This window comes from Capricornis sumatraensis, chromosome 4 (assembly GCF_032405125.1).
Source record: "Capricornis sumatraensis isolate serow.1 chromosome 4, serow.2, whole genome shotgun sequence".
Taxonomy (NCBI): Eukaryota; Metazoa; Chordata; class Mammalia; order Artiodactyla; family Bovidae; genus Capricornis; species Capricornis sumatraensis.
In genome coordinates this window covers 59,642,527-59,665,948 of record NC_091072.1, presented here as the reverse complement: position 1 = coordinate 59,665,948, position 23,422 = coordinate 59,642,527, and the positions used below count along the sequence as shown (strand labels likewise).

At 37.3% G+C, this 23,422-nt stretch overlaps 1 protein-coding gene across 1 annotated transcript in view; it reads right to left on the bottom strand.

The window, feature by feature from the left end:
• LRRIQ1 (leucine rich repeats and IQ motif containing 1) overlaps window positions 1–23,422 on the bottom strand; it is a 200,692-nt gene that overhangs the window by 77,252 nt on the left and 100,018 nt on the right. The window contains exons 15-17 of the mRNA XM_068972048.1: window positions 21,384–21,833; window positions 16,645–16,855; window positions 7,388–7,507 (exon numbers count right to left, since the gene is read on the bottom strand). Coding sequence (XP_068828149.1) covers window positions 7,388–7,507; window positions 16,645–16,855; window positions 21,384–21,833 — 781 coding nt within the window. The remainder of the gene's footprint in view (window positions 1–7,387; window positions 7,508–16,644; window positions 16,856–21,383; window positions 21,834–23,422) is intronic.

The following is a 23,422-nucleotide window of genomic DNA, read 5'->3' as shown; positions in this document are numbered from 1 at the left end:
TGGCATATTGAGTGCAGCACTTTCACAGCATCATCTTTCAGGATTTGAAAGAGCTCAACTGGAATTCCATCACCTCCACTAGCTTTGTTCGTAGTGATGCTTCCTAAGGCCCACTTGACTTCACATTCCAGGATGTCTGGCTCTAGGTGAGTGATCACACCATCATGATTATCTGGGTCGTGAAGATTTTTAAAAATATAGTTCTTCTGTGTCTTCTTCCCACCTCTTCTTAATATTTTCTGCTTCTGTTAGGGCCATACCATTTCTGTCCTTTATTATGCCCATCTTTGCATGAAAAGTTTCCTCGGTATCTCTAATTTTTTTGAAGAGATTTAGAGTTTCCCATTCTATTATTTTCCTCCATTTCTTTGCATTGATCACCGAGGAAGGCTTTCTTATTTTTCCTTGCTATTCTTTGGAACTCTGCATTCAAATGGGTATATCTTTCTTTTTCTCCTTTGCCTTTCACTTCTCTACTATTTCCAGATATTTGTAAGGCCTCGTCAGACAACCATTTGCCTTTTTGTATTTCTTTTTCTTGAGGATGGTATTGATCCCTGCCCCCTGGAGAATATCACAAACCTCCATCCATTGTTCTTCAGGCACTCTGTCTAACAGATCTAATCCCTTGAATCTATTTGTTACTTCCACTGTATAATCATAAGGGATTTGATTTAAGTCATACCTGAATGGTCTAGTGGTTTTCCCCACTTTCTTCAATTTAAATCTGAATTTGGCAATAGGAAGTTTATGGTCTGAGCCACAGTCAGCTTCTGGTCTTGTTCTTGCTGATTTTATAGAGCTTCTCCATTCTTTGGCTGCAAAGAATACAACCAGTCTGATTTCGGTGTTGACCATCTGGTGATGTCCATGTGTAGAGTCTTCTCTTGTGTTGTTGGAAGAGGGTGTTTGCTATGACCAGTGCATTCTCTTGCCAAAACTCTATTAATCTTTACCCTGCTTCATTCTGTACTCCAAGGCAAATTTGCCTGTTACTCCAGGTGTTTCTTGACTTCCTACTTTTGCATTTCAATCCCCTATAATGAAAAGGACATCTTTTGTGGGTGTTAGTTCTAGAAGGTCTTGTAGGTCTTCATAGAACTGTTCAATTTCAGCTTTTTCAGCATTACGTCAGGGCATAGATGTGTATTACTGTTATATTGAATGGTTTGCCTTGGAAATGAACAGAGATCATTTTGTTGTTTTTGAAATTGCATCAGAGTATTGCATTTTGGACTCTCTTGTTGACTATGATGGCTACTCTATTTCTTCTAAGGGATTCTTGCCCACAGTAGTAGATATTATGGTCATCTGAGTTAAATTCACCCATTCTAGTCCATTTTAGTTCACTGATTCCTAAAATGTCGATGTTTACTCCTGCCATCTCCTGTTTGACCAGTTCCAATTTGCCCTGATTCATGGACCTAACAATCCAGGTTCCTATCCAATATTGCTCTTATAGCATCAGACTTTTACTTCCATCATAAAAGTTACAACTGGGTAATCTTTAATGAAGCCTGGTAACCTTCACTAAAGGTATAAAGAGGGTAGCCTAATGAATTCTGTCCTAGCCCCTTTCAGATTATTCACAGTGGCCACTGGAGTGGCTATGTGTGAGAAAATCTGCCATATACATACTAGGGGTACATATTGTTGGGAGATAGCTTTCTTTACGTCTCTTAACACTTCTGTGTGACTTATGACATTTTTTGTTCTGGACTATCTTTCCAAAGATGTTATTATAGTTAACAGATTTGGAAAATATAGTTTCTGAGTGTCTTCTTGCAGTGCAGAGGCAAAATTTGTTTGCGTTCTGGTATAAGAAAATAATGACTTCCTCTGGAGCATAAAACGAGCAGATTTTTTAGCAGTCCTTTTAAAATGTAGGGTTTCCTAAGCCTCCCAATTCCCAAGAGGGAATTCTTCTCTATGGAACTTGAGGGCAAAGGGAAATAAATACGAGCATGACATTTCTGCTGCCTGACAAGTAATAAATGTCTCATTTCTTCTGCCAACCCCCTTGAAAGTGTGGCAGCCTACCTTGTTAGATTGCATGCAGGATAAAATCTCAGATCCCTCACTTCTCAGCATTTAAAAATTTAAGGCAAACTATGGGCTTTATGTAAGGAGACTCAACTAGACAATCCTAAAGGAAATCAATCCTGAATATTCATTGGCATTACTAATGCTGAAACTGAAGCTCCAATACTTTGGTCACCTGGCTCATTAGAAAAGACCCTGATGCTTGGAAAGATTGAAGGCAGGAGGAGAATGGGACAACAGAGGATGAGATGGCTGGATGGCATCACTGACTCAATGGACGTGAGTTTGAGCAAACTCCGGAGCTGGTGATGGACAGGGAAGTCAGGCATGCTGCAGTCCATGGGATCGCAGAGAGTCAGACACGACTGAGTGACGAATTGAAGTGAACTGATGTCTTCCCAGGTGGCGCTAGTGGTAAAGGACCCTCCTGCCAATGTAGGAGATGTGGGTTTAAACCCTGGGTTAGGAAGATCCCATGGAGTAGGAAATTGTAACCCACTCCAGTATTCCTGCCTGGAAAATTCCATGCACAGAGGAGCCTAGCTAGCAGGCTTCAGTCCATGGGATTGCAAAAAGTCAGACATGACTGAGCATTCACACACACATGCTTAATAAAAACCCAAATAAATTGATTCTTGGTTATCAGTGTCCCCTTGGTTAAACATTTGTTAAATGCAAACACATTTTAGACAGGCAACAAACCAATATAAAAACTTCATGGTATACTGATCCAGGCTTTTTGTTTGAGGCAAATTTATTAAGACAGATTTATATTCACTTCTTTTATAGCAATTGCAATTCACTGTAAAATTCAAATATATTTCTGATATCTGCTAGATTAGGGACCATGTTATATCTGTCTATGTATATACGCTGGTACTAAGCATGGTGGCCACCATACGTAAACATTCAGTATTTGTTGTCTGGGAGTGAAAAATAAGTTTGAATAGATGACTACAACTCTTTCGTGGATGTCTTAAAGAAGAGTATAGACTTAATCCTAAGGAACTACTGTTATGACCTAAATAAGATGAAAAGGAAGTACTGGTTAGATAAATCTTGCATTTGTATATAGGAAAGTAAAAGAAAGAACAACACAAAAAAAGCAGTGACACTTTGGTAATTTGATTATGACATCTGAAGTTGTTACGATTATTTGAAAATTAAGTGATGGCAATTAAATAAACAGTAAAAATTATCAAAGGAAAGATAAGTAACAATACCTTCCTAATTGGTATTTAGCTTTAATTCTTAGCTCCCCTAAACTATAATCTCTGTATTAGAAGCAAATTTATCCATTTGAAACAAATAATACATTTAACTCCTTTGCTCAAAAGCAAGTAATAATTTTCTATCACATTTGAATAAAATTCAAAGTCCTTGAAACCATATCATGGGCTTTATGTGGACTGTTCCCTGATCATTTTTATGTTTCTTCCTGATCTCAGATTATTCTCCACTACTAATCAGTAGTGTGCTGTGTTGTGCTTAGTCGCTCAGTCATGTCCAACTCTTTGCGATCCCATGAGAGTAGCCTGCCAGGCTCCTGTGTCTATGGGGATTCTCCAAGCAAGAATACAGGAGTGGGTTGCCATGCTCTCCTTCAGGGGACCTTCCAAACCCAGGGATCAAACCCAGGTCTCCCACATTGCAAGCAGAATCTTTACCAGCTGAGCCACCAGGGAAGCCCATGAATCCTGGAGTGGGTAGCCTATCCCTTCTCCAGGGGATCTTCCTGACCCAAGAATTGAATGGGGGTTTTCTGCATTGCAGGTGGGTTCTTAACCAGCTGAGCTACCAGGGAAGCCCACTAATTAGTTCTACTTGTGAATTTTGAGTTCCTTTGGTATACTAAAAAATCCCTGCTTTTTTAATTTCCATACCACTTAGCCATGTATAGTATTATCTGATGGCTATCCCTTCACTTTATTTTCACATCTCTATCAAAATATTTCACCTTATGCAGGCCTTCTCTGATTGTAAAATCAGATTCTATGCTCTCTTAATTTTTCTTATAAAAATTTTATAACCATTTTCAATATGTAAAGAGGGAAACTAGAGTTAAAGAGTGAAATTTTATTATTTTAAAAGGGTTAATTATACGATTTAACTGTTCTAAATGTGTATGCCCTAATACATATCCTCAAACTATGAGGCCAAGTTTGACAGAACTAAAAACTTACTTAGAGAAACCCACCCATGTTCGATCCCTAGGTTGGGAAGACCCCCTGGAATAGGAAATGGCAAATCACTCCAGTATTCCTGCCTGGCAAGTCTCATAGACAGCGGAGCCTAGCAGGCAACAGTCCAAGGGGTAGCCAAGAGTAGGCTATGACTGAGCAGGAAACACACACAAACAATCATAATAAGAGATTTTAGCATTCTTCTGTCAATAACTAATAGAAACCTCTCCAAATCACTAAAAATAAGATTTTTAAAAATACAACTATCAAATGAAGTAATTGAGGTTTTAGTAGCCCTAACACCTGAAAAAATGCACTTTCAAGTTTATGTGGAACATTATACCCAAGAGATTATGTGCTTAGACAAATTTTTAAGAAACAAATAACATCGATCTTACATCAAACTCTTCCAGAAAAGAGAAACATAGGAAACATTTCCTAATCAAATAGGCACAATGTTGACATCAAAATCTGAACAGAATTTTACAAGAAAGATTTACAGGCATAGTGTCTTTTTGAATACAAAGGCAAAAATCCTAAAAAAAATATTAGCAGAACAAATTTAGTGGTATATAAATTAATAATACATTATAGCTAAGTCAATTTGTTCAAGGAATACATGGTTTAATGCTTAAAAATCAATATCATAAGCCTGCAAAGTGATAAAATCCAAATCATGTATAGAATCATCAACATCATCATCATATATTAACTTCTTGGAAAGGGAAGGAGATGCTAAGGAGGTTAACTAAACTAAATATAGAGTTTCTAAAAGAAATCTATATTAAACGTCTGACTTTGTAGGGGAAGCTTTTACCCTGAGACCAGGAACTAGCAAACGATGACTTCTAAAATCACCACTATTTAACATTGTACTGAAGGTACTAGTTAGGACAATAGAGCAAGAAAAATAAACAAGAGGCATAAGAATTAGGAAAAAAAAAGAAGAAAACTGTTAATATGCTAGGTGATATGATTGTGGGTACAGAATATTAAAAAGACTTGAGAGATAAGTAAGTGATTTCTGAAAGTGGCTGGATATAAGGTTGGTATACAAAAACAAAATAATATCATAAAATGTCAAATATCTAGGAGTAAATCTAATGAAAAATGTACAAGAACACTATGAAGAAAATATAGAGTATAGTGGGCAGAGATTTTAAATTAAACAAGGGATGAGTTATTCTATGTTCATGAATGTAAAAATGTAATATTCCAAAAAAAATCAGTTCTTCCAAATTGACTTGTAGATTTATTACAATCTCAGAGGAAATTTGAACATGTATTATGCAAATTGATAGGATAGTTCTAAAATCTGTACGTAAATAAAATGGATCAAAAGTAGCAGAGTAGATCTTTCTTGAAGAAGAACAACAAAGTCGGAGCTCTTTTAAGACTAGATAATGAAATGTATCATAAATTATGTAGTAATTAGAGTACTGATATAAGGATAAACTGTAACAGAATGCCAAGAAAAGTTAGCAGAACCCACATCAAGTTTCCTGAATTTAAACAATGCTTCCACTGTAATCCATTGTGAAAAGTAAGCTCTATACAACAGACAGCTGTGGGTCAATGAGACAACCAAATATGTATCTTTGGAGGAGAATTTGACCCCCTACTCACATTGCAGGCAAAATTTAATTCAAGATGCACTGCAGATTTAAATGCTGAAAGTTAAGATATTAAAGTTTCTAGAATATCTTAATGAGCTGAGTAAGCAAAGATTTCTTATATCTCATGAAAACAAAAATCTTTTGTTTTTAATTTAAAATAGAAACATTCTTTTCATCAAAATAAACCACCAAGAGAGACAAAAAGGGAAATCTCAGAATTTAGAGAATATTTTTGCAAGAGAAAACAGAATAGTATTCAGATGATAAAAAGAACTCCTACAATTGTGTCAATAAGAAAAAAGATGTACAACTGAACTTAAAAACATACACAAACACTTGATCATGTCACAAAAGTAGATATCCAAATGGCCAATAAGCAAATGAAGTGTATTTAACATTATTAGTTATGAGAAAAATGCTAATTAAAAGAACTAGATACCACTACAAACCTACTGGATTGGTAGAAAATGACATGAAAATACAAAGTTTTGGTGAGGCTAAAGCTCCTCTGAAATTCTCATATTCTGCTGATAGGACTGTAAATTGATACAGTCACCTTCAGATGCTGTTGGACATTAGCTACTAAACACAGGTTAATGATATGACTCAGAAATTCAGTTCTCAAAAAGAAAGGTGAATATGCACATCAAAAAGCATGTACAAGAATGTTCGTAGTGTCTTTAGTCATAATAGGCAACACTAGAGATAATTCAGTAACAAATAATCCATCAACAGTATATAGACTTTTAAAAATCGGTATATTCAATAATAGATTAAAAGTAGTATATTCGATATTCAAAAGAATGATATATACGCATCTATACTCATCCACATAGGTGAATTTCACAGACATAATATTATGTGAAAAAATAGTAAATACTGGTTGATTCTACTTATTGGAAGCCCAGAAATAGGCAAAACTCATCTATGATGATAGGGGTATGAATACTATGGAAGTGTGAGGAAGTCTTCGGGGTATAGTCATACGTTCTCTACCTTAATCTGAGTGGTAAATATCTGAGTTTGACTGTCTAGAAATAGACAAAACAGAATGAGCAAGACTAACGATGTAAAAGTAAGTGCTCTGTATGGTAAGAGGGTGCTCAGTGTGATTAGAGTATGTGCACGCCATGGATGGGAAGTGGTAAATATGTCTGCAGAGTTTGCTGCCTGATTATTGAACCCTTGAAAAACAATTTGAGGAGGTTGTTCTCATTTTGCTAGGCAATAAAGAACTATTAGTTGTTGAACAGGGCATAAAATAAGCTCAGTTATATTTAATGAAGAATAATTGATAAACCATTGTATAAATCAGGTTGAAGAATATACAAGAATTCTTGTAAATATTCTATGATCACATTTATACACTATACAAGCTTGTATCCTAAATGAAGATGTTAAAATATTAGAAGCATAATTTTTCAAGTGCTATTTTTTTTTAAATCCATAACAGAGTGTTAACAGGATGAAAACCTTAGAAACTGGTTTAGCTCCAAAAGACCAATATTTTAAGACCAATATCCTTATGTTGTATTTAGCACTTACTTCATCAAATGTAAAATCTTCTAAATCTATTTCTTCATATTCTTCTTCAGATTCTTCGTTCTTAATAGCCTCTAGAGCTGCTGTCAGTTTCTTTCGCAAAATAAAGCCCTTCCAAACTGCCTAAACAAAAATTTAAAGCATGTTATACAGGGTTATAGATCAAACTCCAAACCAGATTCTCTGTGTTATCCCATTAGGAAGATAAAACATCTTAGACCTTAGTTTAATGGCTTGATAATCTGTTTTTTGAACTTTATGTGACATTTAAAACTGCAAGATAAATTAAATGACTGCTTGTGTCTAAAGTTCTGAATCTCAGGGGACTTTCCTCATAGTAAGCAGAAAAGAATCTTTAAAACTCCCTCAACTGCACATGTAGGTCAACCAATCAATTATCTGACAATCCTTCTAGGACCCATTCTAAATTAAGAAGAAAGAGATACAGAGGAAAACCAATTCTGTTAATTTTCAAATGATTATGTATAAAATAAACTAACATGTATTAAAGAAAACATCAACATTTATAAATGGCCCTATTAGAGACTTGGTATCCTGGCCCATAGCAATGAACTAATTTCATCTTTAAATAAACCAAGAACATGATAATAGAATTTAAAACATTAAGATTCTTCAATAATTATGGAGGAATCTTGGAGCTTTCCTAAATTTAACTCCAAGAACACTAGAGCTTTTAAAAAATTAGTATCTTTATACACTGATGGGGTAAGCTCCAGGATATATAGTAAGCGTAAAACATAGGTAGAAATAAGTGTGTATTGCATACCTTCAGTTATCTATGAAAACCCATATAAATATATAATAAACACATATATTATATAAATTTATATATTTAAATATATGTCATTGCTAATATCTACAAAGTGGAAGCATAAAGTATAAAATTAATTTCAAAAATTATTACCTATAGATATAGTAAAGAGGGGAAGATACAGCAATAGAAGCCAGATGTCTCTGAATATATATGTTGCTTAGATTTGAATTTGGAATTGTGCACATGCTTAAGAAAATTGTAATAAATAAATATGAAATAAAAGAAACTCCTGAAAAAATATAGAAAAAGATTTTATGCTACGGGCATAACCACACAGAAGTTATTTAAACCGACTCTGAAATAGATTTATTTGGCTATACTCTTAGTGAAATGCAGTCAAAAGGTAAATTTAATTACAACAGTTACCTTAAATATATTTTAGTAATCGTATTGTTAGCAATAATACTGGTATTGTTATTCTGTAAAATATATATATTGAGAAGAGGAATATACAAACAGATAATTGCCAGAATGTATATGACAATAGAAGTAACACGCAGTCTCTGCGACAACCAGCCTAGTAGGCCAAATCTCCGCAACAATTAGCCAAGAATGGTTAAGACTTGGTCAGTGACTGCCAGCTTCTCTATTTTTGTTCCCATTTCGATCTCAGGATCATGTGGACCAATAAGAGACAGCCAAATATACTTCCCCAACCAATCATATAAGATGCCCCATTTCTAGTTGGCCAAGGGTGTATGCATGTGTGCGTGTGCATGTGTGCAGGTGTGTTTTTATACACACATGCACTAACATAGTGGAAACAAGGACTGCATAAATGAGAAAGAAACAGACTATGGCAAGGGAGTCAGCCATCATTAGTTGCCTCTGGCATAGACTCAAAGGTAAGGAAGGCTGTGGGATAGATGTATATACATTTATACACAGTGATGAATACATGATTGTCACATACTAGGCTCTCGTTAAATATTATTTTCCCAATTTCTTTGTCCCCTTGTTATAAAAATTCTATTTACTTAGTTTATCAAATAAGAAAAGTGTGATATTAAACATCACATAAAGTTTAAAATGTATAATTAACTAAATTTTTATTATTTTGCCTCTAAAGATGAATTTTGGTATAGAAATAATATTCCAATACTTTTTAACTTGCTATGAATAAATTATAACCTCTCTGCTGCTGCTGCTAAATCACTTCAGTTGTGTCCAACTCTGCGACCCCATAGACAGCAGCCCACCAGGCTCCACTGGCCCTGGGATTCTCCAGGCCAGAGCACTTGCCACAACCCTTGCCATTTCCTTCTCCAATGCATGAAAGTGAAAAGTGAAAAGTGAAAGTGAAGTCGCTCAGTCGTGTCTGACTCTTCGCGACCCTGTGGACTGCAGCCCACCAGGCTCCTCCGTCCATGGGATTTTCCAAGCAAGAGTACTGGAGTGGGGTGCCATTGCCTTCTGCTATAACCTCTCAAGAGAGTTCAAAACTCTTTTGTGTGGAAAAGATCTCAATATGAATCAAGAACTTGAACAGTACTGGATGGTAGAAACAGAAGAGAGGATATCTTTGTGTAATGAGGAACATACTTAGAAGTATTGCCTAAGAAAGTGGACTTCCTCGTTTTAATTTACCCATATGGAGAAGGCAATGCAACCCACTCCAGTACTCTTGCCTGGAAAATCCCATGGACGGAGGAGTCTGGTGGGCTGCAGTCCACGGGGTCGCTAAGAGTCGGACACGACTGAGCAACTTCACTTTCACTTTTCACTTTCATGCATTGGAGAAGGAAATAGCAACCCACGCCAGTGTTCTTGCCTGGAGAATCCCAGGGATGGGGGAGCCTGGTGGGCTGCCGTTTCTGGGATCGCACAGAGTCGGACACGACTGATGCGACTTAGCAGCAGCAGCATGGAGAGTACCATCAGCTCTCTGCCTTCGCTTTTAGTCTCATGCAGCTGGGTTGTTATAGACCAGGGTATGTCATGTACTGTGGGTGACTGACATAGGGAATCTAGTTATCTTAGGGGAAAACAAACTATGTTTCTTTTCTTCCTCTTGTTTAAGTCTGTTTGGGCTGCAGTAAGAAAAGTACCATACACTTGGTGACTTACACAACAAATGTTTATTTCTTCTAATTCTAGAGAAGGCTAGGAGTCTAAGGCACTGAAAAATTTATTGTCTGGAGAGACCAAGTTTCTTAGTTCACAGATGGCTCTATTTTCACTGTGTCCTCAGATGTTAGTAGGTACTAGAGAGCTCTCTGGGCTCTCTTCTATAAGGGCACTAATCCCACTCATAGGAGCTTCACCATCATGACATATTCACCTCCAAAAGACCCCATCTCCAAATACCAACAAGATGGAGATAAAATTTCAACTTAGGAATATCGTGGAGAATATAAACAGTCAATAGAACCCTTCATTTGGGAATTTTTTAAAAAACTCCTCTTTTATGATTCTTTTATCTGGCATTTACGCTCTCTTGGTTGCTAGCTACCTTTCAAAATGCTTTGCCTCAACATGGCAAATGGGCCTGTGATTTCTTCCTGTTAGGGAGGTATCCCAGTAGGGAGGTACCCTTCATATCCCTTCCTCCCTGATCTTGCGCTAACAAAGTAAAGAGCATTAGGGAAACATGTTTTCTTTCCCTGGATTCTCTCTCTCTCTCTCTCTCTCTTTTTTTTTTTTTTTTTTGGTTACATTATCTTCTCTTCTTCAGTTATCTCTTCTCAACATTCCCTTTTTCCTTATACCATTAAGATACCAAGATTAGATGCAGTTCTAGGGAAAAGAGTGTATAAGGAGAATTCTTTAATACAGACCCTCAATGACAAGAGTGAAAGGACTGATTCATCATGTCTCACAGTGGATCCAGCCTAACTTCTCAGAGATAGGACTTCTGCAGAGCTCTAAGCTGTATTTTTCTGCTGTGGCACATATAAATACCGCCCTCCTGCATCAGTGGAGGGTCAGAAATTCAAGTCCCAGCCATGGGAAATAAAGGCAATATAAATGTGTAATCAGTGTTCAGATTCTTCTTCTAACTTATTTATTCATGTAAGGTTTCTACTTTTTTCCCATAGTCATTCATCTATAATAAATTAATCTTTCTTTCTCACACATTCAAATCAATTCCCTGGCCACAGTCCTATTTATATTAGATACACTTGACATCTTTTTCTTCTCTATGAGTGATAGTTGCTCAGTCGTGTCCAACTCTTTGAGACCCCAAGGACTGGAGCCCATCAGACTTCTCTGTCCAAGGGATTCTCTAGGCAAGAATACTGGAGTGGGCTGCCATTCCCTCCTCCTGGGGATCTTTTTGACCCAGGGATCTAACCAGGGTCTCCTTCAATGCAGCCAGACTCTTTACAGTCTGAGCTACAGAAAAAAGGGACCATACTCAAAAGTGCAAGGGAAGCTAGAATACCTAGGCTGGCTGTACACTAGGAAGAAGAGGAGGACTTGGGTTCTGGTGAGCAGTGAGCAGTCTCCACCACATCCTTCTTGAATCTTCATTTTGCACCTTCTAAAGCCCAGGCTCTTTCTATTATATCACATTCTGCAAATTCATATTTTTAAGATGAATAGTTTAAGAAACTAGATGATTATACTGAGGAGAAAAGAAAATGAAGTTGAGTTGACTTCAATGATTTTAAGTACACATAATGTAAATCAGGAGAGACTTATTCTAAGTTGCAAAGAAAGACTGAATTATGCTTACTTTTGTTACAGACACAAACTTAACAGAAGGACATTCAACAGATGTAGTCACTGAGCTAGACTGTTTCATCAAATAATGAACTTTACTTTATTGAATAGAATGAAGCAAACATTCACCATCAATGTTGAAAAGTGTATTGCTCATCCACTGATGAGAGGAGGAAGTTTGAACTGCATAACATTTTCATTCCTCATGCAACAGAACAGTATTGTGAGACCATAACTGAGGTTCATTTCTTTCCCTCAGAGCTTCCTTGAATCCACTACACTCCCTCCCCTCCCAAGCCATTCAGGCATCAGCAACAGCTTTGCCTATGCATTGCCCTGAGGAATGCAGCCCAGAAAAATTAAGTCAACTAAAATACTAAATGTATTCATTAGGACTATAGCAGACACAATTCTCTTAAAAAACTATGTCTTTAATAATGAAAACCAGCAGCTTAGTTATAAGGCTGTTTTTCAGTTGCTTATGCCAATACCTTGTAGGCATCTCTAACTCTTCCCTGTCTTTCAGAATCACATCACCACATACTAATATCACTAGGTATACCTTCAAAGTATATATATATTTATGCCCTCTATATAAATCAACATATATTCTGGAATGCAACTTTCTCACCACTTCTGCACTGCTCTGGTCCATGCCACCATTATCTACTATTCAGATTACTGCAAAAGCTTCCTGATTTCGCTGCTTCTACTATAGCCTTCCTAGAGTATTGTCACAACCTAAGTAACTTTGGTCACGTGAGTCCACTGCTCAGATTCCTGTAATATCTTCCCATGTCATTCAGAGTAAAAGCCAAAGTCTTTACAGTGATTTACGATTTATGAGTCCTACTCTTCTCCCTTCACCCCTCTGCCGTCACCGTGCTTCCTCCTGCTCTAAAACACTGTGAGTATGCTCCCAGAACAATGTCTTCAAATCTGATGTTTCCCTGCCTGAAATATTCTTCCCCTACATACCTAATGGTTTATCTCTTGCTGCACTGTCACCTTTTTTGGTCTTCCACATCTATTCTGTCTAAAATGATTAATCTTCCTTAGAAACTCCTATCCTGCTTCCCTGATTTATTTTCCCCTTAGTACTTATCACTGTCTAATACACTTATCTTACTTATCTGCACATCCCAGCAGGATATAAGCTAGTAAAATTTTTGTGCCAATAGAGTAATATTGACTCTAAATGAGTGAATAAAGGGAAGCTACATTTTTAGTTACTAGCATTCAATTAAGGTGCAGCACCATAAAGTTCCAGACTTTATTTTAAATATTTAATTTGTTGTCATTTTCCACCAGGACACAAACTCTAAGAGGGAAGAGATCTTGTATGCTTTGTTCCTAGTTGTATTTCTTAAACCTAAAACAGTGCTTGACACAGTATGTTCTAAAAATTATTTGATGAGTGAATAAATAAAGGATGAATGTGATCAGATTGAACTTCATTTTGAAATTTGGTCTTGGTGAGGTTTTGAATTTTTAAGTTAAACGAGTTAAGTTAAAATACTTTACCAATTAGGATGGGCCTTCCCAGCTGGCTCAGTGGTAAAGAATCCACCTACCAATGCAAGAGATGCCGGAGATGCAGATTCCATCCCTGGGTTGGGAAGATCCCCTGGAGGAGGAAATGGCACCTCACTCCAGTATTTTTGCTTGGAGAATCCCATGGACAGAGGAGCCTGGTGAACTACAGTCTATGGGGTCGCAAAGAGTCAGACACGATTTAGTGACTGAGCACACACACAATTATTTTAGTAGATTTGTACATGCTTCGGTTGTTCCATGTCCAGTTCTAACTGTTGCTTCCTGACTTGCATACAGATTTCTCAACAGGCAGGATAGGTGGTCTGGTATTCCCATCTCTTTCAGAATTTTCCACAGTTTAATGTGATCCACACAGTCAAAGGCTTTGGCATAGTCAATAAAGCAGAAATAGATGTTTTTCTGGAACTCTCATGCTTTTTTGATGATCCAACGGATGTTGGAAATTTGATCTCAGGTTCCTCTGCCTTCTCTAAAACCAGCTTGAACAACATCTGGAAGTTCATGGTTCACGTGTTGCTGAATCTTGGCTTGGAGAATTTTGAGCATTACTTTGCTAGTGTGTGAGATGAGTGCAATTGTACAGTAGTTTGAACATTCTTTGGCATTGCCTTTCTAAAGGATTGGAATGAAAACTGACCTTTTCCAGTCCTGTGGCCACTGCTGAGTTTTCCAAATTTGCTGGCATATTGAGTACAGCACTGTAATAGCATCATCTTTTAGGATTTGAAATAGCTCAAGTGGAATTCCATCACCTCTAGTAACTTTGTTTGTAGTGATGCTTTCTAAGGCCCACTTGACTTCACATTCCAGGATGTCTGGCTCTAGATGAGTGATCACACCATTGTGATTATCTGGATTGTGATCTTTTTTATACAGATCTTTTGTGTATTCAGGCCACCTCTTCTTAATATTTTCTGCTTCTGTTAGGGCCATACCATTTCTGTCCTTTATTGGGCCCATCTCTGCATGGAATGTTCCCTTGGTATCTCTAATTTTCTTGAAGAGATCTCTAGACTTTCCCATTCTATTGTTTTCCTCTATTTCTTTGCACTGATAACTGAGGAAAGCTTTCTTATCTCTCCTTGTTATTCTTTGGAACTCTGCATTCAAATGGGTATACCTTTCCTTTTCTCCTTTGCTTTTCACTTCTCTTCTTTTCACAGCTATTTGTAAGGCCTCCCCAGACAGCCATTTTCATTTCTTTTTCTTGGGGATGGTCTTGTTCCCTGTCTCCTGTCAGTGTCATGAACCTCTGTCCATAGTTCATCAGGCACTCTGTCTATCAGACCTAGTCCCTTAAATCTACTTCTCAATTCCACTGTATAGTCGTAAGGGATTTGATTTAGGTCATACCTGTATGGTCTAGTTGTTTTCCCCACTTTCTTCAATTTAAGTCTGAATCTGGCAATAAGGAGTTCCTGATTTGAGCCACAATCAGCTCCCAGTCTTGTTTTTGCTGATTTTATAGAGCTTCTTCATCTTTGGCTGCAAAGAATATAATCAATCTGATTTCGGTGTTGACCATCTGGTGATGTCCATGTGTAGAGTCTTCTCTTGTGTTGTTGGAAGAGGGTATTTGCTATGACCAGTGCATTCTCTTGGCAAAACTCTATTGGCCTTTGCCCTTCTTCATTCTGTACCCCAAGGCCAAATTTGCCTGTTACTCCAGGTGTTTCTTGACTTCCTACTTTTGCATTCCAGTCCCCTATAATGAAAAGGACATCCTTTTTGGGTGTTAATTCTAGAAGGTCTTGTAGGTCTTCATAGAACCATTCAACTTCAGCTTTTTCAGCATTACTGGTTGGGGCATAGACTTGGATTACCATGATATTGAATGGTTTGCTTGGAGATGAACAGAGATCATTCTGTCGTTTTTGAGGCTGCATCCAACTGGACATGGAACAACAAACTGGTTCCAAATAGGAAAAGGAGTACTTCAGGGCTGTATACTATCTCTATGCTTATTTAACTTATATACAGAGTACATCATGAGAAACGCTGGGCTGGATGAAGCACAAGCTGGAATCAAGATTGCTGGGAGAAATATCAATCACCTCAGATATGTAGGTGACACCACCCTTATGGCAGAAAGTGAATAAGAACTAAAGAGCCTCTTGATGAAAGTGAAAGAGGAGAGTGAAAGAGGTGGCCTAAAGCTCAACATTCAGAAAACAAAGATCATGGCATCCAGTCCCATTACTCCATAGCAAATAGATAGGGGAAACAGCGGAAACAGTGACAGATTGTTTTTTTTGTGTGGGATGGCTCCAAAATCACTGCAGATGGTGATTGCAGCCATGAAATAAAGGGACACTTACTCCTTGGAAGAAAAGTTATGACCAAACTAGACAGCATATTAAAAAGTAGAGACATTACTTTGCCAACAAAGGTCCATCTAGTCAAGGCTATGGTTTTTCCAGTAGTCATGTATGGATGTGAGAGTTGGACTATAAAGAAAGCTGAGCAGTGAAGAACTGATGCTTTTGAACTTTGGTGTTAGAGAAGGCTCTTGAGAGTCCCTTGGACTTCAAGGAGATCCAACCAGTCCATCCTAAAGGAAATCACTCCTGAATATTCAGTGGAAGGACTGATGTTGAAGCTGAAACTCCAATATTTTGGCCACCTGATGTGAAGAGCTGACTCATTGGAAAAGACTCTGATGCTGAGAAAGATTGAAGGCGGGAGGAGAAAGGGACGACGGAGGATAAGATGGTTGGATGGCATCACCGACTCAATGGACATGAGTTTGAGTAAACTCCGGGAGTTAGTGATGGACAGGGAGGCCTGGCATGCTGCAGTCCATGGGGTCACAAAGAGTCAGACACCACTGAGCAACTGCACTGAACTGAAACATGCTTCTAGAAACAGCTCTAGATGAGACCAAGAGAGACTGCTTCGACTAATCAAATGTTAGCCTATGTGATGAATGCCACATCGGATCCTAAGTTTTAATATGATTGTGCGGTTCAGCTTGACCATAAGAATTTACAAATTACAGACTTACTCCTTCAGCCTAGATGCCAAGTAGAAGCACAGTCAACCTGCAGGCACCTGCAGCGTCCGTGTCACATGAGTAAGAAATAAATCCAGGTATCTATAAGTTGCTATGATTCAGGGATTGCCTGTTATACAGAATAACCCAGTGAAAGAAAACTAACACATCTCTCAAGATGAATTGTTTCACCCAAAGACTAAAACTAACCTGAATCAGAATAGCAGCCTTCTCCTTCTGTTCTTGGATATTCACGGTATTTTTAATTTTTTCTTTCTTTAAAATTGTTTGGTTTCCGATGCAAGAATTTGGCTGGGATGTCAGGGATCCTATTGTAGCAGGGTGTAGCTTTGCAGGGAAATGAATCTGCCTGCGCACAATGCAACCACGCCAGTATGCCTGGATTACCATAGCTGCCATACTATTAAGAGGAGAAAAAAATTATTTTTAGTATCCATAATATACAGCTGCAGATAAGAGATCCTCATAAGCTATAGTTATTTGTAAATTAGACTATATAAAGTATTATTTTAAAATAAGACCTGCTCTTTTATTTAACTGTAGTCATAGAAGTAAAAATAATATGGATACCTTCAAATATGAAGGAGAGAAATGGGCCAGTAACTTAGTGATATGAGTCCTAGGGATTTTTTTTTTTTTTTTTTTAAGGAGGATGATATTACCGAGACTTTGTATGATAGTGGGAATTTGAGCCAGTAGTAAGGGGGAAAAAGTGATGATGCAAAGAGGGGGACAAAGGCAGGAGTCAGTGTTGAGTTGGCAAGAGAGGATGAGATCTTGTTCACAGTAGGGAGATTAGGTTTTGAGAGGAAGAAGGGCCCTCCTTCATTTTCAGAGAAAGGACTCATCAGGTCTTTGTGAGCTTCATTTTCCTCCCTGCCCATGGTCAAATACATAAATCATTCTCTTACAAGCCCAGTAGTAGATTCTAACATTTTTCCAGTCTACGTCCATTGGCTATTATCTGGCATTCCATCAATCAACACTGTGTTTTCCCCATATCCCCATAAGCTGCCCAGCAACAATAGCAAAAATTAAACAGCAATGTAAGTAGCAGAAATATTATCAAGGTACATCGTATAGTCAAAGTGCTATTATCTTAATTGCTTTTCAGACCCTTGATTCAGTTTTAATAGACATATAAAGGAGAAGTGACTGCTGCACATTCATTTTCCCAGGCTCCCTTGAAAAAGTTGTCAATAATCTTATAATTGCAGAGCCCAAAGAAATTTTTTCATTTCAAACAAAGTGAGTGTAAGGCAAAGCGGAATTAAGCAATAAACTGCCAGAAATGATGGCTTCCAAGGTGGTGGCTTGTGGTAAAGAATCCGCCTGCCAATGCAGGAACCTTAAGAAATGTGGATTTGATCCCTGGGGCAGGAAGATCCACTGGAGGAGGGCACGGCAACCCAGTCCATTATTCTCGCCTGAAGAATCCCCATGGACAGAGGAGCCTGGTGGGCTATGGTCCATAGGGTCATAGAGAGTTGGGCACAAATGAAGCAACTCAGCATGCATGCAATATGGAATGAAGTAATCATTTTCTCTTGTTATGAATATTGTTATCAGCATCACCACCATTTTATGTAAAGCCTGTGGAAATCTTCAATCTATTTTGCTATGAATTTAAATTAGTGGATAAAACTTTCTGTCTTAAGATAAACTACTTGTACTCATGATATGAAGAAAAACCATGTTTCAACAAAACATTTCCTCCTTCTAGGGTAAATGGTGCTCTTGTGTACTCAGTCATGTCTGACTCTTGGTGACCCCATGGATGATAGCCTGCCAGCCTCCGCTGTCCATGGAGTTTTCCAGGCAAAAATACCAGGGTAAATAGAACTTAGTAAATTTTGCTATGGAATTAATTCACATTTGATCATTCAGCCATCCAAAGCATGCTTAGGAAACAACAGCACAACTGATGATGAATCTTCCTGAAACACTGAATGGCAAGCTTCAGCAAGTGGGCATACATTAATTCATTCCTTCATCTTTTGGACAAAAATGAGTTAACAAATTTGAAAAAGAGTAGATATACATATGTGTATAACTGAATCACTTTGCTGTACACTTGAACTAACATAGCACTGTTAATTAAATATGCTGCAACATAAAATAATTTTTAAAAAGATTAAAAAATGAGTTAAGGACTTTTAAGGCACAATAATACCAATGCATATTTGGGTTATAAAGAAAAAAAATCTGAAAACATAATTGCAATATATAACTGGTAAAGAATGAAAAGTTGTTTAAAACAAAACATAGAGAGATTAGTAAAAAACACATTTAACCTGAAACAGTGCCTTATATTTCTCTACAGATACATACAAGTTTCACGGACTGTAATCCTGAGTTTCTTATAAAGCTGACCAGTCATTTAGCACTTGAATTCCTCAGCCCACTATCTTTAAAATTTCCCAGAGAGAAGATAAAAAGGTATATGAGGAGTATTTTCCACAGTGACACGAACACTGGGACTGCTTTTCACCACACAGAAAGCAGGAAAAGGTAAAGAAGCTGACTTAGGGCTGCCTGAATGTTAGGTGCTCTCCATGTTAGGAAAAGAACCTCATATTATTACTATCACCAGCATCATTTTTTTTTTTTTTTTTAGTAAAAAACAATGATGCTAACAATGCCCTTAGCACAGGAACATGTGAAAAGTATGCTTAGGAAACAACAGCACAACTGATGATGAATCTTCCTGAAACACTGAATGGCAAGCTTCAGCAAGCGGGCATACATTTTCTTTTCCCTTTATTCTTTGGGTCTTTGGTTTGTCTATATTTTCAGTTCCTCAGCCTTTCTTATTATTATTTGGCAATTTTATTTACCATGAATAAACAACTCAATGTTATTTATCTGAAATTTCAATAGACAATGTCTGGAGTGTTTACAGCTAACAGGATTCAAACAGGTAATATCTAGGGTACCTTGGCTGAAACTATCCCAAAACATACCAATATACTTGGCATACTGAATATTTTAGTGAACCTGAAAGTCGCTCAGTCATTTCCTGACCATTTGTGACCCCATGGACTATACAGTCCATAGCATTCTCCAGGCCAGAATACTGGAGTGGGTAGCCTTTCCCTTCTCCAGGGAAGCTTTCCAACCCAGGGATCAAATCCAGGTCTCCCACAAGGCAGGTGGATTCTTTACCAGCTGAGCCACAAGGAAGCCCAAGAATACTGGAGTGGGTAGCCTATCCCTTTTCCAGTGGGTCTTCCTGACCCAGGAATTGAACTGTGGTCTCCTGCATTGTATGTGGATTCTTTACCAACTGAGCTACCAGGGACTATTTTAAGTTCAAGGGATTTGAGAAAAGGCATGTGCAGGAAGGATTTTCTGACCTTCCCTGGAGCATGTACTAAGACCGTCATATGAGAGGTCTTTACAGTATTTTAAGAACAATGTGATTGTTTTATTTCTTATTAAAAGTTCTTTTTAATTATTTAGAGATTTCTACTGCTGCTACTGGTTCCAAATAGGAAAAGGAGTACATCAAGGTTGTATATTGTCACCCTGCTTATTTAATTTATAAGCAGAGTACATCATGAGAAATGCTGGGCTGGAAGAAGCACAAGCTGGAATCAAGATTGCCAGGAGAAATATCAATAACCTCAGATATGCAGATGACACCACCCTTATGGCAGAAAGTGAAGAGGAACTAAAAAGCCTCTTGATGAAAGTGAAAGAGGAGAGTGAAAAAGTTGGCTTAAAGCTTAACATTCAGAAAATGAAGATCATGGCATCTGGTCCCATCACTTCATGAGATATAGATGGGAAAACAGTGGAAATAGTGTCAGACTTTATTTTTTGGGGCTCCAAAATCACTGCAGATGGTGACTGCAGCCATGAAATTAAAAGACGCTTACTCCTTGGAAGAAAAGTTATGACCAATCTAGATAGCATATTGAAAAGCAGAGATGCTACTTTGCCAACAAAAGTCTGGCTAGTCAAGGCTATGGTTTTTCCATTGGTCGTGTATGGACGTGAGAGTTGGACTGTGAAGAAAGCTGAGCGCAGAAGAACTGATGCTTTTGAACTGTGGTGTTGGAGAAGACTCTTGAGAGTCCTTGGACTGCAAGGAGATCCAGCCAGTCCATTCCAAAGGAGATCAGCCCTGGGATTTCTTTGGAAGGAATGATGCTAAAGCTGAAACTCCAGTACTTTGGCCACCTCATGGGAAGAGTTGACTTATTCGAAAAGACTCTGATGCTGGGAGGGATTGAGGGCAGGAGGAAAAGGGGATGAGAGAGGATGAAATAGCTGGATGGCATCACCGACTCGATGGATGTGAGTTTGAGTGAACTCCAGGAGTTGGTGATGGACAGGGAGGCCTGGCGTGCTGCAATTCATGGGGTCACAAAGAGTCGGACACGACTGAGAGACTGAACTGAACGGAACTGCTGCTAAGTCACTTCAGTCATGTCTGAGTCTGTGTGACCCCATAGACCGCAGCCCACCAGGCTCTCCCTTCCCTGGGATTCTCCAGGCAAGAATACTGGAGTGGTTTGCCATTTCCTTCTGCAGTGTATGAAAGTGAAAAGTGAAAGTGAAGTCACTCAGTCGTGTCCGATTCTTAGCAACTCCATGAACTGCAGCCTACCAGGCTCCTCCGTCCATGGGATTTTCCAGGCAAGAGTACTGGAGTGGGGTGCCATTGTCTTCTCCGATTTACAGATTAGAAGGCAAAAAGAATAATTTCACAGTTACTCATCTTCAATTAAATAATACTAGTTGCTTAAATAAGAACCTGCCAAAATTCAACCAAATTAATCTGTACTGTATTTAATAATCTGTGCATAACATAAAACATAAGGAAATGAACATGAAATATGATATGATTTAAATCCTTTACCAAATCATCCATAAAAACAATAAAACATAATGGTAAAAGGAAAATGACCTATAAAACTTACATTTTTTCGTGATGTTCGGTATTCTGGCAGTTCTCCAGTAGAAACCTTGTCCTTACTGTTTCAATGAACGGTATTCTTTTGCTGGGAAAACTGCTTGTCTTGCTGTCTTCTCTTTTCTGGTCTACTATTTCTTCCTGATTTCTTTCTTTAGTATCTTCACATAAGGAGGGGTTGGTTGATGAGGAATGACTAGGGCCAGAGTCCGTCCATTTCTCAGAAATATCTGGTAAGTTCAGTTTATATTCATTTGCAAAAGAGTAAAGAACTCTATTTTGCTGTATGCCGTCACTGTGTGTGGGGGGCAAATGATTTTGCTGGGCTTCTAATTCACCTCTCCTGGTGATACGTACATACCCATGTTCATGTACACATCGACATTCATTACTAAGTGTCATCAATTTCTTAAAATAACAGCAGAGATTTTGTGCAACATCCAAGGTGAATATATTTCTGAGCAAATAAATAATGAGGACATTTAATAAAAAGAATTATATCAGCAAATGGTTACACCTGTACAGATTTTGAAAATATCCCTGTGTGGCCTGCTATGAATATTAAATTTTACTGCAAAATTCATTAAAACTTGATTTCTGATTGTTTTTTGTAAAAACTGATCTCATTACTCAGAAAAAGTGAAAATACTTCTGTAGTTAATTTCAATCCATTAATCCAGATAAAACATCTGGAAGTTTTAGAATCACTTTTATCCTAGGTATTTTTGGTACAAGTGAATGAGAAAAATCCATGCTTTTACTGCCATAAACACGAGAAATCATGGCTGCCTAAATTTGGAGATGTTATTTATGAAACAAGATTAAAAGCACTTTGTAAACTGACTTTTGCCACGCAAAATATTTGTATTGGACATTTAAACAAATAACTTACATTATGGGAAAGTTTTTATTTCCATTTTTCTCTGGAAGAAAAATCTGTTGCAAAGATAATTCAAATACTTTAAGACATAAATGCCTGTGATTCTCCTGAATAATTGTTGGATTTAAGCATTCCAAACAAAATGAAAGTTATATTTCCTAAAATGTAAAGATAGATACTTCCTATGTTTACAAATGGAGACATTAGCATAGATTCCTCTAATATATGTTAATATATCCTTTTTGTTGGTGAATAATGCAGAAAAAGTTCACTTCAATATTGGATGTCAACTGTTTATGGTTAAGTGTTGAATTCACCACCATTTATGATCTAACATAAAAATGGTCAATTTCCAATTCTAAAGTGACACTTAATTGCAATAGGAATAAATTCTTAAAAATAACTGTGAATCTAAATTTCAACACGAAGGTTAAGAGTCATCTTTACATAAAAATCGTAGGTTACCATACATACACAAGGAGATATCAATTTAGATTTACAAAAATACAAATGTAAAATAAGCTAAAAAGTAAACTATCCATAACAATTGGAATTACTTTTAAAGCTGTAAGATTTGCTTATAATCTGAATAGACTATATTAAGAAATTTTATTTATTTATTTTTTCACTATGAGGCTATATTTCTTTCATTTTTTTTAAATTATGCATGTGTGTATAATATGTATATGTAAAGTAAGCTTACATACATGATACAAAGATACAAAAGCAGATACAATAAAAACTTATCTCTCTCCTTTTATTCAGTTACCCAGTTCCCCTCTCTGAAGGACAACCTGTACCCAGTTTCATGGCAATTCTTCTAAAATAAAATCCATGCATTTGCCAACATACATGTATAAATTTCCCCCCTCTCTCTCCTTTCACTCAAAAGGTAATATGTCATATACTCTCTTCTGCTCCTTGAATTTTCACTCTCGAAGATTGTTCCAAATCCATCATATAAAAGTCATCACTCTAGCTACTGTCTGCATAGTACTCCACAGTACAAATATAGCATACTTCATCTAAACAGTCTGGTAATAATGAGCATTTACTAATATTTTCAAATGACAAATAAGCAGCAATAAATGTTTCATTTGTATGCATTTTGTGCTGCACATATGCAAGATTATCTGTAGAATAAAAACCTTGGTGTTAAGATGATT